Below are 17,178 nucleotides of genomic sequence, written 5' to 3' on the forward strand. Positions count from 1 at the left end.
TGATATGCTAATAACTACATATCAATATGTCGAACTACATGTACTTATCAATATATATTTTTATTATGACAAAATATGTACGGCAAGTTTACCTGATACTCAGAAAGATCAATATCCTTTAGGAACTCAGCACATATCTTTGTATGATTCCACCTAGCCACTCTTGGCACATACATTCCTGCAGGTTCTGTCACTATATCCTCGGGCCACCAAATGGGTATGCTCCGCAAACCATGGCTGCAAAATATTGATATGCAGTATTAGATATACTATCAAAATGTAGAAAACACATAAAACAAAACATTTTGAAGTAGAATAAACAAATAAATAGATTCTTACCAACAAAAAATAGCACAACCATTTGTGCGTTCTACGGATTCCACGTTTTCATTCAGCTCTTTCTCTAAATGAGAATGGATGAGGTCAGGCCATGAAATATTCTTAGCCTTCTCAAGATCAAGAAGAAACCAATATATTTTTCAGTCAAAGCGTTTGCATCACTTGTAGCGAAAAATAAGAAGTGCACATATACAGGCAGATAAGCCTAACAAGATCTTCGGCATCTTCCTGTCTTCCTCGTCTTCTTCAGAATCTTCATTTGATTGATCACCCACGCTTTGCAGAGACTCTTCATCAGACTTCTTCTTTTTCAGATTAATTGGTGTTCGTTTAAGGATTTTCAAGATTGCCTTCACAATCATTGGCCTAGTCACTTTATCACCAGCTTTCATATCAGTAGGAAAAGTCCTTTTGAAAATTTGTTTCACGCCATCCACTTTTTTTATTGACTTGTGTAAGCCTATAATCAAGATATTCCCTATTTGGAATTCTCGGCATCCCATAAATAAGTGCCATTTCTTCTGGTGTGGATACTAGCTCATTCGGTTGGCCATGCCTTTTAAAGACAAATCTAAGCTTGTTTGGATCTTGACCCCTAACGTAACAACGTAACATTTTCGTCATTGCATCTTCAATCTTCAACCAATGTTCCAACTCAAATCTTGTGCACCAGAACATTAGGAACAGGTTACCGAATGATGCTTCAGAAATCATCTTCAGCTGCAACTCACTCAACTCAAGGTTTTCAGTGGACTTCGCAATAGCCTTCTTAGTGGTCCTAATAGTCTTCACAAGCCCCCACAAGCCCCTGAAACCGCCACGGTATAAACTTCGTGGTTTTCCATCTCCTTTCTTACGCTTATTAGCACCTACACAATAACAAGAACCAAAAACTATTACAGTACATATCAATATGGTATATCAAATATGTAGTTACATCATCAATATGTAGTTGTAATATCTACCAAGTCTTGAAACTACATATTATTAACAGTACATACGAGAATATAAGTATCTACCTCTACATATTTATATGTAATATGTTATCAGAGTATAAGTATTTACCTCTACATATTGATATGTAATATGTTATGAGAGTATAAGTATTTACCTCTACATATTGATATGTAATAGTAGATACCACTACGTATTATTTTAACTACATGTCGATTTGTAATAGTACGTATGGCACATGTATCTGCTTTGATACAGTAAAAATGTAAAAACACTTAATACCAAAAACAAGCACAACAATGCATCATTACATACTCATAAACATATGTTATTAAGGATACATATTATTCATACGCTTTGTTCTTATATGTAGTTGTACTACATACCTTCTACATTTGCTTTCCCCCCTTTTGCTTTTGGTGAAGGAGTAGCAGCTCTCAAGGCAACTGCTTTCTTCCCCTTCTCTTCCCCGACACCATATCAAATATGTAGTTAATGTATCTACCATGAACATGAAACAACTACATATCAAATACCACAACATACTGGTAATTTTATAACTACATATGAACCACAATTTACGGGGGTCGAGGGGGCAGCGCCCCCTCGTTATTAAGAATTATCTTCACTTTTAACATTACAAACCTTGTTTCAGGAGCACTTTTGCTTTCCCCCTTTTTGCTATTTCCCTTTCCTTTTGGAGAAGGAGTAGCAGCTCTCAGGACAAGTGCTTTGTTCCCCTTTGCTGGTGGTGAAGGAGTAGCATCCTTTGTCGCTGTTTTTCCTTTTGCTTTAGTAGTTGTCGCGCTGCTGTTTTTCTTTTGCTTTTTGCTTCAGGAGCAGCATCTGCTTTCTTTCCTTTGGTTTTTGCTGTTTTTGTAAACCAAAAGTTTTTTACACATTACATATTACAGGCAGATAATAATATGTAACACACATATCAATTTGAGATGCTATCATTACATATCAATAAGTACAAATTGCAGACATCATATTGATATGTAGTACATTATAAAACTATGAATCACACACTGCATGTCAATATGTTGTGTCAAATTACATACACAACAGATGAAAAACATGTAAAACATATGACTCACAGAGATGTTGTGTTTCTATTGAACAAAAAACATATGAATCACACACTGCATGTCAATATGTTGTCTCAAATTGCATATACAACATATGAAAACATGTATACCAGACACTACATACAAATATCTAGTGATTCCATTGAGCATAGAAATCAAAAAGAAAAACGACAACAACTTACCTATTTTCTGATCGATATGTTTCTTCCTCTTTGTTGGTGAAGGAGTAACAACTTTACTCCTACTTCTTGTTATTGGTGAAGGAGTAACATCAGGGGGGTTCTTCGGGGTTTGTTGTTGGTGAATCATCATCGTTTTTTCTTCTTCTTTTTGCTGGAGAAGGGTTTTCTTCTGTAATTTCTTCTGTAATTGTCCTTTTAATTTTTCTATTCAATACCATTTCTCTCTTCAATTGAATGAAATGAAAATTAGGTCTGAAAATTAGGTTTTCTGTAACTGTTGTTGATAGATTTTCGATTTCAAATTTCGGTAATTGACCTTTATCGATTTCGTTTTCCTGTAACTGATTTCAAATTTCGGTAACTGAATTTGAAAGAAGAGAGAGAACCGAGAGAGAAGAACTGAAAACTGTGAAGAAGAAAAATGAATAAGGAACTGACATAATCCCGTGTTATGGGTATAAAGGTAACTGCCGTTGTTTTTAAACATTTTTGGACCCAGCGGATAATTTGGTTATCCGCTGGACTACACAGTAATCCCGGATCCGGTTTTTGGACTAAAGAGGAAATTTCTCAATATCTAACCGGATACTCCCACAGCCCATAACATAAATATATGAAAGTATTATTATAAGTTGAGGAATATTTTATGATCTTGATCGAAAAGAAATAAAAGAGTGACAAACTCATTAGAATTAATTCAGTATTACAATTATCGAATCACAAGAAGAAGATAAACAAGTAATCACATGATCTTTCAGTTTGGATGTAGTATTTCAGATATTGCCCGATATCTCATAAGGTTAGTGAAATGGTAAAACCTTCAGCAAAAACGTGTGCTAAAAACTTACTCTACGGAACTGACGGATTGAATAAAATTTGAGCAACTCTACACCTTTAGTAGTGACTTTGCCATACACTTCAAAAACAGAATGCCGGGTCTCACTAGCAGATTCCCCAAAACAGCAACAAAATACTGGCAATATACTAAATTATTGGAGATCCTAGAATTAGACTTTAATTCTAAGAAATTAATTCTGCCATCGCGATCCATGATCCAACTGGTGCATAAGATCAGTGGAAGAACGTAAGAGGCTCTGAATAATATGGAAAATTTGGTGCAGTATATTACCTACTTAAACCAGCTGGACTACAGATGATGTTTCGCTAGAATGCATGGACTCTCGACTATCTCGGTGGCAGCATCAGACATTCAGACCCTTAGCAGCAATCACCGGTGATAGAGGAATCACTCCAGCTATAACCAAGTAAAGCCCTCTGCCTTTCGCGATTGCTAAAGCAGGTAACACAGCCAAGTATTCAGCACCACATATGAGGAGTATTTGGCTTCCTTGCAATCTATATTGCCGACCCAAAGAACTATTAAAGCTCTGAACTTAGGTTTTACCACGAGAGTTCAGATTTCTATAACACAGATCAAGAAAAAAAAATACAGCTAAAACTACCAAGAGGCAAGTAATAGATGGCATAAGACAACACTACACTGCATGTTGAGAGAGAGAGAGAGATGAAAATGCCTAGCTAGAGTCATTATTAGTGGAGAAAGAAGAGCACCAAGATGGGGTTGAACGGAAACTCTGTGCAAAGGAAGACACAGGTCCTACCGAATCAAAGGTACAGTTGACAATTCTTTTCAAACAAGTTGGTCATTACTGTAATATAGAAACTTGGCAACAAATGACAAATTACATCTGTGAGTAAGCATTCCAAACATGCACATAAAAATACGATCCAAGAGATCATTAAATATATTCATGACAAAAAATACTGCTTTTTTTCTTTTTTTTTTTGACTTAAAAGGTTAATTGACAAAAAATACTGCTAGATGCATGAACACTGGCATATTCCTACGTTTAAAACAAAAATAGAAAGAATTGAGAACAGAATGTCACTGACTAAAACTTTAGAAGCACATGAATGTGGTACTTGAGGACGCTCTTGAAAATGTTATTAGCCTCCCACAAAAAAACTCACAATCTGTTTCCGGACTCCAGCAATCACAATGGAAAACCACTTCTAAGACCATTTCGTTATTCAACAAAATTTCCAGCAACGGGCAAACTAAAAAAAGCAATGACAATACTAAAAAACTTAAGCTGATACAACATACTAGGCAATGATAATCCTGTTCACCAGTCATCACCTATGTCTGGGATCCAACATATATCCAGACAATAACATAAAAACAATAAAACTTAATCGCATTATTGAGGGTGAAACTTTTTGGATAAGATGACGGAATTCTTGATACTTAATACCTCGTCACAGAACAGATACAACTCTGGCTCCTCGGTATAGGGACTTTCCTAGTGAAAACAAACAGAAGTCTTAGGTTGAACTTTAAATTAATCATATAAAGGAAGTAAGAAAACATGAGTAAGGAGAGTTTGGTTATTTTACCTTATCTTGAGTATGTATGCTATCGTATGCAAGCATTCTAGTGGCCGCCGAGTCGACACTTTGTAGGTTGACAAATTGAAGGGATCAATTATCTACCGAGCCAGTTACTTCAGAGAAGACATTAAATGGCAGTATGGCAACACAAAAGGCAAAAAATAAAGTTTGGCCTTGAACCTTGTAAGTCGCCACAGCAGCATTATTGGTCTTTGAAAGACGGCACCAGGGGACATCAAACAGGAAGCCATGCATTTTCATGCCTTTGATCGCAATTGACTATCATGCTTGCAAGTACACATTGCACTTTTAAATCAGGAATCGGTGGCTGCTCAAGGTATGTCTTTCCCGTGAAGATAACAGGAGCACATAATGAGAGAATGGATCGGGTTCCTGAGGCAGGGTACAAGGTTGGCCTGGAAATCTGTAACATCCATGCTCAATCGAACCTCAAGGAAGTAGTCGAGGATGATATGACTTGAGATATTAAATGGTGCAAATTTGTGTATGTTGGCCTCTCGATATAAAGGGATCTAAGACAAATATCATATACTACTTCATATTTCAATAACACTGCAACATCCATGTGTTCGAGGAGTGAGTGAGTAGAGAGAGTACACTGTTGTATGATTCCATATTTACAGTGGTGACCTACAGTATTCAGTACCAGAAATTACCATATATTTCCAAAAATACAGTAATTAATAGTGGGAAGAAGAGGATAGCTCATACCAGAGCAACAACTCCAAGCAGAAGAAAGCTCCTTTTAGGTAAACAAGATTGAGTACCTGGGGAGAGGGAAGGTAAAAAATTCCATTTGAAATAAGGGTAGTTTACTGTATACCTGTATAATGTCTTCTTGCGAAGTTATTAGCAGCATATCTGTGCCAGGTTTAGTTGTTCAAGACGGAGAAATTGTTCATAAGTCCCGGATCTATCTTCATTGACGACTGCAGGTTCAAGCTTGGAACGTGTTTACCAGCACCAGTCTCACTGAAGAATATAACAAAGGAACTTCCAACTGTAGATTGTTTCCTAATTTGCAGATACAGACGGATCTATCTAGACTCCACATAGTAGAATATCCTCATAATTTATAAAATAACTCAACCATATCCTGAAAACAAACACTTTAGGGTACAGGAATATCTTGGATGTTCTGTTCTTCATTGGTTACACACAAGTTACATCAACACTTAAAGGAACTATAATCTGGTAATTTGGTATCCACGAGAACTATACACGAAGCAGTACCCGGTGAATTCTTTCCATTGGTTTCTATCATTTTTTGCATGTGCTGCAAAATTCTTAAATTTGCAGATAGGATGAATGAATATTGAAACAGAGAAGATAACAAGTTACCTGTCAACCTCATGTTCTATGGACATCTCTACTCGAACCGGTACACTCATTTTGCTTCAATCTGAATCTGTCAACCTCCACCATTTATTAGGTTCGCGACAAGATCTTCTGTGCCTGTATATGTGCTGAAAAGATCCTTACCGGTAGCAGATCATATTACATATAAAGAGAAGCATAGTAAAACAAGGTCTTTCCATAAAATAAACATACAAATATCTACGGCCACTCAGCACAGATAAATGGATCTAGCGATAAGAACTGCTGCCAGAATTCCTAAGAACAACCTAAAGCAGGCAATGAATGTTCCTCTGAAGCAAAGATTGGTAAAACTAGTTCACAGAATCAAGTTTGTACGACTTTCGAACTTTCCACTGGAGGACATGGCTGAGCATCGTACAAGAGCAAGACCAAAAAAAATCAAATGACTCCATTTTTATGAACACATAAGCAAGTTCGAATTCTAGTAGAAAGTTTACTCTCATCAAAGTTATGCACATAAAGAGCCTCGTTGATAGCATTGTCCAAGTTCATTTAGGTAAATGTTGTTCTTTAATTCTTATCTGAATGGTCCCACTAAACACTGGCAAACAGAAAATTTACTAATAATGAACAATTGCAGTAGAAGAGTTCAAGTAAGCAAAATTAACGAAGAACTTACTTCATCTTTTTGTTTTGCATACAGAAAAAAAAAATGGAACAAGTATGCAAAGAAAAAATAATTCATTTTCTTGTTATTTACTTCAATTCATTTAGTCCTATAACATCTGTATGTATAAATGTAATACAAACTCATAAATAAGTAAAGAAAAATGATTGGACAAAGAATTGTGCAAAAGGAGCTAATGAAATTCAGGTTCTAACATAAGATTGGTGCAACTGTGTGTGCATTCTACTTACGTTGTCGTTTTGCATTTGCGAACATCTTACTAGCATTGACAGAATCAAAAACATGCAGGTCAAGCAGTGTACTATAATGACCTTTCTCGATCTCCTCCTCTTTAACTCGATGAAGCAGGAGGATCTCTATTATACAATCCTCCCAATCCATATTACCTCCTTTTGCTCCATAAGGCATCTCTTTTCCATTTTTCAGCTCAGAGGAAGCAGGTTTTCCCATAGTCTCACCAATCCGGAACCTGGCAGCATTTATCTTCTCTCTCCGTCTTTGACACGCTATTTTATTAGCAACAAAAGATGGAGGCAAATTATTATATCCTACATTCTTCTCCAATACTTCTCTAAGTGAAAGCTTTTCGCTCAGTTCAGAATTTCCTCGCCACCAATCCTGAGCACTTTGAAGACCTAGTTCTTTCCTCCTCTTTCTAGGATGTTCTTCTTCTTTCTCGGCCATAGCTTCTGGAGAAGTACCATCATTCGAGAACTTCGTATAGATCTTGGACAAGCAGTCTTGTGAGATTTTGAGCTTGTCCAAATCAGTAACACTCTCACTTAAGGTTACACTTCTATCTTCAACATTATAGTACTGTAAATCATCCCCTATATATGAACCATCTTCGGTGAATTCCATTTCTTTACTCAAACACCCACAAATAATTTCTTCAAATTCAGATCTAAAGTTTTTTATGTTCTTACTCTTCTCACTAGGTTTTACCCTAGACTTCAGCTCCATGTACCGAAGTATTGAAGGTGCGTTATTTACTACATTTTTAACTGTTAAATTCTTACCCCAAGGCAAGGGTTGACCAACTTTAACAAGAATCTGCAGAAGCTCTCCATGACGTCTCTTACTCGTATTTACCCCAGCATGAACTTCTTTTGCTATATCTTCAATCTGAACTTTGACTTGATTCAATTCTGCAACAAACACCATAATAGCAGCAACAATGGGATTAGGCTGTCTCCCAGTTGTCACAAACCACTTGACTAAACATTGAACTAGAAATGTACCCTGTTTAACCATTTCATCTTTCTTCTCCTCAGAAACTTGCGCAAAACTGTGAGAATGCTTCAGAGAAAATTCAAAGAATGCTACAATATCAAACTCGGGCAATTTTAAATCAAGAAAATCAACAACACGAAGAACCATTCGTCCGAGCTCATGATAATCACAAGCTATAACTGAGGCAACCTCTCTCATCGAAAGAGGCAAGTTGTCCCGTCTCCTTACAACATAAGAGCATGCACCTACAAGGATACTGAACCATCTGCCTGCGCCGAATTCCCCCTCAGTAATTTCATCAATCATCTGTTCCACCTCGATCGTTTTGCGAGACGAAAACTGAAATCTATCAGTTATCTCTTTGATGTCATTTTTGGCATTGTGAATTTTATTCTCTTTGTAAGTATAATCGTCACCAACACGAACATAGGTACCATCAAAATCGCTTAAGCCACCAAAAGATTGTACAAGGTTATCACCGATAGATTGTACAAGACCACATGTTTCACATACCAAATTATCCGTAATATCATCTCGAATCACTGTATTCTTTTTGCAATTCTTACAGAAGCAAGAACTCATTGCAATCCCAACTAAAATTTCTCAATCTGGGATCAAATTACACAAATTCTATACGATAATTTAATACTAAATAAACACACAGAATAAATAAGGTAAGGTTTAATTCTTACCCTAAAATTTGACAATCATGTCTTGTCTTCCTTGTTCAACAACTGGTAAGGGGATCTCGAGTGAAACCCTATTGGTGCTTGAGGTGAAGTGCTTGACTGACTCTTAGGTAAAGGAAAAGAAGTGGAGACGACGAGGGAAGTGGTGGGATTTGTTTTCAGCCCCCATCAATGGTTTCCTTATAAATACCAATCTCTCTCAGCCGACTCCATATGAAAATTCAAAATTTCTTGGTTCACTTTCCATATAATTAAACCATAAAGCCTTTGCACTCTTTCAGGGCCCACACAATTAGGTTAGTTTACGCCACGTTTACACCTACAAGGCGACAGCACATGCCGCACGATAGAACCATGATACCGTTGAGGGGCGGCAATGCTTGAGCCGCGAGGCAGCTTGATCATCGCCCAGTAATTATATCCACTTTTATGCTCAATTAAATCCATACCGCTTTTGTTCCAAACTCGAAGCAATTCAACGATTTTTTTATATTTTTTGGTCGTCTCCCCTCATTGAAATGTATTTTTATTAGCAAACTAGAATTGTTTTACGGGCATTGTAGAGTAAAAACTGATTCAGATGAAAATGATAAAATGGGGTAGGTTGATGAGAAACAAGTCTGGGCTTAGATTTAAGAGACCTAAACAAATGTACTGCTCAGGAGTACCTTAGATTTAAGAGATCAATCTGTACAATTCTGGCCTAAACCAAGAAATGGTCGTTCCAGTCTTACTTTGGTCTGTAGTAGGGTAAAAACTGATTCTGCTGAAAATGGTAAATTGGGTGTGTTGATGAGAAAATAATTCAAATCCTAAACAAAATGTACTGCACGTGAGTACTTTAGATTTGAGAGATCAATCTGTAAGACTCTGGCCTAAACCAAGAAATGGCCGGATTCAACTCGGTACAAAGGAAGGAAAAGAGTTGATCTTAGGAAGGGAAGCAGAGAAGGTGGTGAGATAAGAGTGATATTCTCTGTAAGGTGTGGTTGTTTATGACTTGCTATCAGAACGTAGAACTGCTAGCAGAATGAAAGCTATGGGTTTTGGATGTTTCTGAATACTTGTGTTGATAACACTATTGTTGGTTGAAATAGGTTGAAAACCTATTTATACAAGTCATAATTGAATGCCCTGATCTCGTAGGAAGTGGAGGTAGTTAAGTAGTGGAGAAGTGGGGATCGTGTAATAGTGGTGAGAACCATGTCCCTTTCATGAAGGGAAGACTGGTCTGCTTTACACCTGTTAGAGCACTGCTCGGTCGAACTCGCAAGCGTTGCTATCTCAAGGTTGTTTGCCAAGTTTAGTTGCCAAAACTATAAGTCTTGATTTCTAGTCTACTTATAGCTAAGTCTCGGACTAGGATAGAAAGTGTAGTTGAGCTCTAGACTCCACGACGTTCATCATGCAAAGACGAAGAACTACTCAAGGAACTGGTGGATCTTCATCGACTAAAAGGTATGTGGAGATTTGAACTTATCCATCACTCAAAAGTCTATCTACTATATCTCCTATCTTGAGACAAAATTCGTATTGCTATATAGACTTCGATTATACACAATTGTTATTTCGAGCCGAGTTTATCTCGCTTATCTATTTCTAGAAATATGTGTTCGTAAGATTTCGCTTTGGATTCATTTTTACAAGTGACGAAAGTCATGTTGATTGTTTCAATCTCTTGAAAATCGCTTTGGTGAAAAATAGAGTGTGAATAACCTCTATATAACATCCTCTAAGAATGTTTCAATGATTGAAATAAAGAGTTTAGAACATGTAACCATCTTTGGGTATAAGCATATAGTGTGTTCGCACATTAGTGTATAAGTCCAAAACCGGGAACCAAATGTATGCATACTTGTGTGTGTACTAAATGGTTGATGGAGACTTGGTAAGTATGCGTACCCGTACGCTTACTGGAGGAAGTTCACAACGGTGAATTTCTGTTGAGTTTGGAAATCAAAACCAACTCAAAGTTGACGTCCGTGAATTTCTGCTGAGTTTGAAAACCAAAACAAACTCAAACAGTTACTTAAGTACGCATACTTAAGTGTGTTAGTTTCTAAAATTGGTTTGTTCATGAACTAAAACATTTGTATAATAAGGAATGCAATTTGAAACCGTGGCTATAGTGTTCATGGATCGATTCGAGTGAATCAAAATCGATTTTGCTTCGATTGTGTCTTGTATACTTCTATAAGATCTAAGCAATTGAACAACTCTCGAACTAGTTCATTTGAGTCATTTAGACTGGTTATGGTGAAGATGAATAAGGTTGATATGAAAGTGCTCATATGGCTAACCATTAGTTAACTACTGTTGAACCAACTAGGTGTACATGTTTAGGTACGGTTACACAAACCTAAATGAACGTGCATTTCATTTGTGTATAACAAGCTAAGATTCGATCTAACAGTTGAAAGATATTAGCTTGAATCTAATCAGGTTTTCATCTAACGGTGAATATTGAATGCTTTGTTACCAAGGTAGCATTGATTGCAAACCCTGATTTGAAGACTATATAAAGGATAACTCTAGCAACTGGGAAACCTAATCCTTACACATATGTGTGTACTAGTTGTATAATCTAGACTCAATTCTCCTTTAACCTTAGGTTTCTACCGAGACCCTGTAGGTTAACGACTTGAAGACTTCATTGGGATTGTGAAGCCAGACCCAACTATTTTCTCTGTAGTTGCGTGATCTGATCTTGTTGTTTCTATCGTATTGAGTACAATGGTAAAATTGGCTTGAGATTAATTTCTCCGATAGGCAAGATAAGAAAGTAGTCACAAACATCTTCGTCTCATCGTTTGTGATTACTCAATATCTTGTTTTGCTAGTATATTAAGATTATTGTGAGGTGATTGATATTTCTAGTTTGTTCTTCGGGAATATAAGTCCGGTATATCAATTGGTTCCTGTTCACCTTGATTTATCAAAAGACGAAACAAAACTCGTAGGTATTTCTGTGGGAGACAGAATTATCTATTATTGTAGACTTTTCTGTGTGATACAAATTTGTTTATTAAAGTCTTCGACTTTGGGTCGTAGCAACTCTTAGTTGTGGGTGAGATCAACTAAAGGAATCAAATGCGTAGTATCCTGTTGGGATCAGAGACGTAAGGAGCGAAACTGTACCTTGGATCAGTGTGAGATTGATTGGGGTTCAATTACAATCCAGAACGAAATTAATTTGTAGTAGGCTAGTGTCTTTAGCGGCTTAATACATTGTGTGTTCAATCTGGACTAGGTCCCGTGGTTTTTCTGCATTTGCGCTTTCCTCGTTAACAAAACTTCTGGTGTCTGTCTTATTTCTTTTCCGCATTATATTTTGTTATATAATTGAAATATCACAGGTTGTGCGCCGAATCAATCAATTGGTAAATCTAACCTTTGGTTGTTGATTGAAATTCATTGATCCTTGAACATTGGTCTTTGGTACCAGTCAAGTTAATTAGACTCACAAATCGCTATTTGTTTGAGTAAGTAATGAATCGAGAAATTGAGATATAACTCCTTGATATACTTTTCTTAAGATTGAGTCTGACTGTCTAGTTGATTCTCTTGAAAGTATATTGGAGTTAGTCCATACAGATTGCTAAGCGAAATATTGGGTGAGGTTGTTAGACCCCACTTTTTCAACACCCACTACTCCTTTGCTGCTATCAACCTTCCGCCTTTCCTAAAACTTTCTCACAATGGGCGTGTTGCATGCCGCACGCTGTAAACCGCCAGACCAATATCCTGATGAGTATCCCCCAGTTTGTGACATGTTTGATGTCTCGAATATTTTTGTGGAAAATGGAGCAAGTCACGTGGAGAATAAAACAAATCCTTCATAGTAATTGCTAAGTGGGTCTTGCTGACAAGACCTGATAATTTCGACCAATCACGCGCAGGTTAGGCGGTAGGTGGTCATATGTGATGAGTCAAGTCATGAAAGTGAGACTTGATGTGAGTTAGCACTCAAAAATAGCATACGGTGCCTTTTAGGTTAAATAGTTAAATAATTTATTAAATCGATATTTATGATATCGTTTATAATCAATGCATGTAAAGCATCGCTTTAAGCAAGCAGTTCAAATTAAATCGATATGTACGAAGTGCAGCTGTTAGGAGCGCAACTAGCCTCTTTGGTTGAGCGGTTGAAATCCCAGCAAATCGATCGAAAGCGGCGTGACCGCTCACGAAGAAGGGAAGTGGCTGACAACAATCATGGCGTCCTGTTGGTCGCCTAAGATTGAATCTAAGCCGGTCAGCATCTAACAAAGTTGGATGGTTGAGATGATTTTGCGGCAGTTATTGATTGCCGTTAATTCATTTAAGACTCTTATGAGTAGCGTGGCCAACTGATAGACACATTTTTGTGTCTACTTTGTCCTCAATGTCTGTACTGTCGGAACTCTATTTTTGTACTAATATTGTGTTTTTATGTATTTTTAGGAAATAAACATTTTTGGAAAATTCGGCTCGAAAAGTTGATTTTGGCACCCGGAGGACAAGTGTTATTCGGACTCTCGCTTTTGGATAAGGGGTAACCTAATTACTAAGGGGCACCCCCAGGTCACCCCAAGGCATCTTATATTCGCACCCCATTTCAGGATAAGGGGCATATCATCTTCAACATTCAAATTCGTGTTTTGGCGGGAAAACCATTTTCACTCCTGATAGATTTTCAATCAGCAAAATGAAGGTGTTCTAGTGCGATTCAATCGCTGAAAATTGGTGAGAAGTTGTGATTTAACATGTAAAAGCTGTTGTGAGTGTTCTCTTAGCTCAAATTTGGCTAGAATTGGCTAGCCAATTCACGGGCTCAAAACAGGTAACACACATGCAGAAGAGTTTCTCTACGACTTCTGGAAGATTTTGTGTGTGTTCTGCTCGTGTTTCATGCATCGAGCAACCTGTTGGAGCATGTGTAATCGAATTGGAGCGTGCTGGACCAGAGAAAACGCGTGAAAAAGCTAAAACAGGAAAGAAAATAGCCGAAAATATTTTCTTTCACTGCCGAGGATTTGTGGAGTTATGGAGGAGATTCGATGCATGCTTCGGGTTTAAATAGAGTCCTTGGAGGTCAGATAAAGGGTGTCGAGAGTTTTGGGAGCTAGGGAGAGCTAGAGAAGACGAAATCAGAGTTTAACAAAACTCTGTTTCTGCTGCTGCATGAAGATGAACACGAAGAACAATAAACTGTAAGAGACTGTCGTTCTTCAACAGTGACAGTGACAGTGGAGTGTGGGTCGTATTTTCCCAAAGACTACAACATTTCATATGTATCGTTCTTGTGTGACGCTTCATGTGGGTCGCACATTAGCTGTTTACACCATTTTCTCTTCTTCTCATCATTTGTAAACCATTTTTGAGCCATAAAATTTTTTGAGAGCATTTATACTATGATGAGCTAATTCCCTCGTAACCAAGGCAATGGAGGAAGCTATTCACGCAACATAAATGGGTAACTATTTCATTTAATTATATAATTCACCTAATCGCTGCTTTTGCAGAGTTTTAAATTGTTTGAATGATTGTCTTAATTATTTGTTATTCAGTTTGATAGGTTATGTTGGTTTAATCTCTTGATAATCTATGATTAAGGTTTACAAATAATGTTTGAGAATCTGTATGATTGATAGTGAATTAAAGATAAAAGAGGACTTAAGAATTGAATAAGTTTTGAAATATTTATCATTCAATTTTGCATAATAGTGGAATCTAGTGTCTTGGTTACCTCTCGCACCCATTGTTAATAATTTTGTATATAATTTTATTAAACCTTTAAATTTAATCTTCACAAGTCCAAGAGTTTGAACCTCATTACTACAACCCACGAAAAATCATTAATCATTTTGGCGCCGCCGGGGATTTGTGCTTAGGTAGAATTGTTAGGTTTTTTATTATTCCATTTGTTCTTTTTACGTCTCTTTGGTTGTGTCTTTATTACAGGTTTGAAGTTGGATACTAAAGACCTTGGAATCAAAGCTTAAAGCTAAAAGAGAAGGAAAAAAGACAAAGCAAAAAAAAAAGAAAAAAGAGAGAAAAAAAAGAGAGAGAATTATTTTTTTATTTTTTTTTTTTAAGAGACTTTCCATTTTTTTTTTGTAATTATTATTATTATTATTTTTGTATTTCTTTTCATTGGACTGGACTTTGGACAATTTATTTTAATTTTAAACCCTACGGAAGGGTTATATAAAAAAAAATTAATATAAACTGTTTGCAGGGAAGGACGACGATTACAATATCGTCTCGGCCCCTCGGGTTCGTACATGACATAGGAGTCGTGGCCCGAGTCGACTTCAACGGTTCATCCCCCGTCTGGTAGGAGGTAAGTCCATCGAAACACTCGAATCTCCTGTAAGCGAGTTACTGTATTCCTTAAGGTGATTCATTGATTGAGGACGAATTTGGACTGTTTTTAAATTCCTAGTAAAGGGCAAGGCCTGGCCAATACAAGATAAGGGTTCGGATTTCATCACCGCTCCCTTCTTGCCCGCCTTAGGAAAACGAAACCTAACGCGAACCCAAGCTTAAAATTTGATTAGAACGAGACCGATAGGGTAACGAGCTTGGTAGGAAAATCTTTCGAAAAATATTGGTTACTTTTAAGTATACTTCAAAGTTCTTGATGGTTTCTGTAAGTTGAATGCGTGACTGCGCCGCCTTGTAATAGCGGTGAGGCCTTGGGTATCAAAGCTCCACTGAGCTTCCCTCGCCTCGATTCAACTTACATTAGCTCGGATTGATTCCAGAAGGGTGTGCTCAAATTGTAACGAATTCCTTTTCGAAGGAATAAAGCTGGTCTAGAAAACAATCTAAGTGGAGCCATCATGCTTTTTGTTTGCTAGATTCTATAGGTTTGATTTGGTCGAGTCAGCCTTGTTTGTGGTTGTGTAGAATTCCCTTGCAATTAAGAATGTCGAACTGGTATGATAGAAGCCAATACAATGAGTATCGACCTGAATTTGAATATGGACATCATCAGTTTTATGACCATGGTGGGAATAGTAGTTGGGAACGCCAACCTTTTCAAGGTTATGGTTCATACCATGGTGATCCCAATTACTATCCACACGCGAATTGGTCTTACGAGCAAGAAAATCAGGAACACTGTAGTACTGGTTACTCGTTTTTGGAAACTAGTCCTGATTATGATATTTCTGAACCTGTTCCATCTCTAGAAGAGACCCAACAACGGATTGAAAGGATTATAAACGTTTAGGCAATGAATAGTTCAAAAGAAGAGTGTACACGATATTCTGAGATGATAAACGAGAGTGGTGAATGTATAAGTGTTATGCTCAGTGAAATTCAGGCACGTCTAGAGGCAGAAAATGAACAGTTGGCTAATGCTGCTCGAAATAATCTAAATTTCCAAAATAGGGTTTCTAATTCTACCCTTGATTCAATAGTGAATATTTGCCTAATTTGAGGACGAGGTTAGAATTGGTAACACTACTTGTTTTGATAAGGTTCGATCATTTTCATGTTATTATAGTGATGATTATGATGAGGATAGTATTGATGAAGAACATGAAATATGTAGGCATAGTGATCAGGAATTTGTTGCTCCGATTGAGCTTTATAATGATAGTGTTGTTTCTAATACAAATCCAAATAATTTTAATAATTATTCACCTATTCAAAAGGATGTGGATTTGACTAGAGATACCACCGTTTTAGACGATGTAGTTCATGATCCTTTAGCCTGCAGTATGTTGGATAATCCATTATTTGATGTGCCTATCAGTGAATCGGAGGAGGTAACTATGATTAAAACCTTAGTTTATGAGCCTTTATCTGATAATCCTTTATATGATTGTGATGATGGTTTAGAGGAAAGAGTTTACCCTGAGAATACTGTTTTAGAATCTAGCGATTTAGAAACACTAGTCTTAGAAGATGATAAACTCGTAGAAATGAGTGATGATGAACCCAACTTAGAAGAATCTATTGACCATTTCCAGGAATCTGATGACCTAGAAATTAGGGAAGTTGTGACTAGTCTTTCTATGAGACAACGAAGACAGAAGAGGGGAAAACTCTAAGTTTGGGGTGATTATCATCTCCGTGTGCTTTAACTCTTAGAAAGTACCCTCCTGTAGGACTTGACATTTGTGCCTCAACCATTACAAGATTATCTTCATACACGTTTTCCCGAACCTAATGATGTCCAGAAAAGAAGCTCAGTTGTTAGAAACCCATCCTCTGGTTGATGGTGGTTAACCCAAGGCTATGATACCAAGATTGAC

General features: G+C 37.1%; 1 protein-coding gene across 4 annotated transcripts; it reads right to left on the reverse strand.

The window, feature by feature from the left end:
- Positions 1–4,523: 4,523 nt before the first annotated feature.
- LOC113280991 (plant-specific TFIIB-related protein PTF2-like) lies at positions 4,524–8,926 on the reverse strand. 4 transcript variants are annotated; one of them, XM_026529641.1, is made up of 6 exons: positions 8,249–8,926; positions 7,238–8,155; positions 6,341–6,454; positions 5,711–5,971; positions 4,985–5,629; positions 4,524–4,890 (listed from the first exon to the last, which is right to left on the reverse strand). In XM_026529641.1, exons 1-3 carry the CDS (start codon positions 8,820–8,822, stop codon positions 6,411–6,413), a joined length of 1,536 nt encoding a protein of 511 aa, XP_026385426.1. In that variant the 5' UTR covers positions 8,823–8,926; the 3' UTR covers positions 4,524–4,890; positions 4,985–5,629; positions 5,711–5,971; positions 6,341–6,410. The 4 variants fall into 4 exon arrangements, with proteins under 4 accessions (XP_026385426.1, XP_026385418.1, XP_026385415.1 ...); XM_026529633.1 differs by having other exon boundaries at positions 4,985–5,511; positions 5,597–5,629; positions 7,238–8,926; XM_026529630.1 differs by having other exon boundaries at positions 4,524–4,885; positions 7,238–8,926.
- Between the last annotated feature and the right edge of the window lie 8,252 nt (positions 8,927–17,178).

Source organism: Papaver somniferum, chromosome 1 (assembly GCF_003573695.1).
Source record: "Papaver somniferum cultivar HN1 chromosome 1, ASM357369v1, whole genome shotgun sequence".
NCBI lineage: Eukaryota > Viridiplantae > Streptophyta > Magnoliopsida > Ranunculales > Papaveraceae > Papaver > Papaver somniferum.

Coding starts and splice junctions, on each gene's coding strand:
- LOC113280991 (XM_026529633.1), bottom strand. CDS start 8,822: ATGAGTTCTTGCTTCTGTAAGAATTGCAAAAAGAATACAGTGATTCGA. Junction 6,455..7,237: donor CGCAAATGCAAAACGACAAC/GTAAGTAGAATG, acceptor GCACATATACAG/GCACAGAAGATCTTGTCGCG.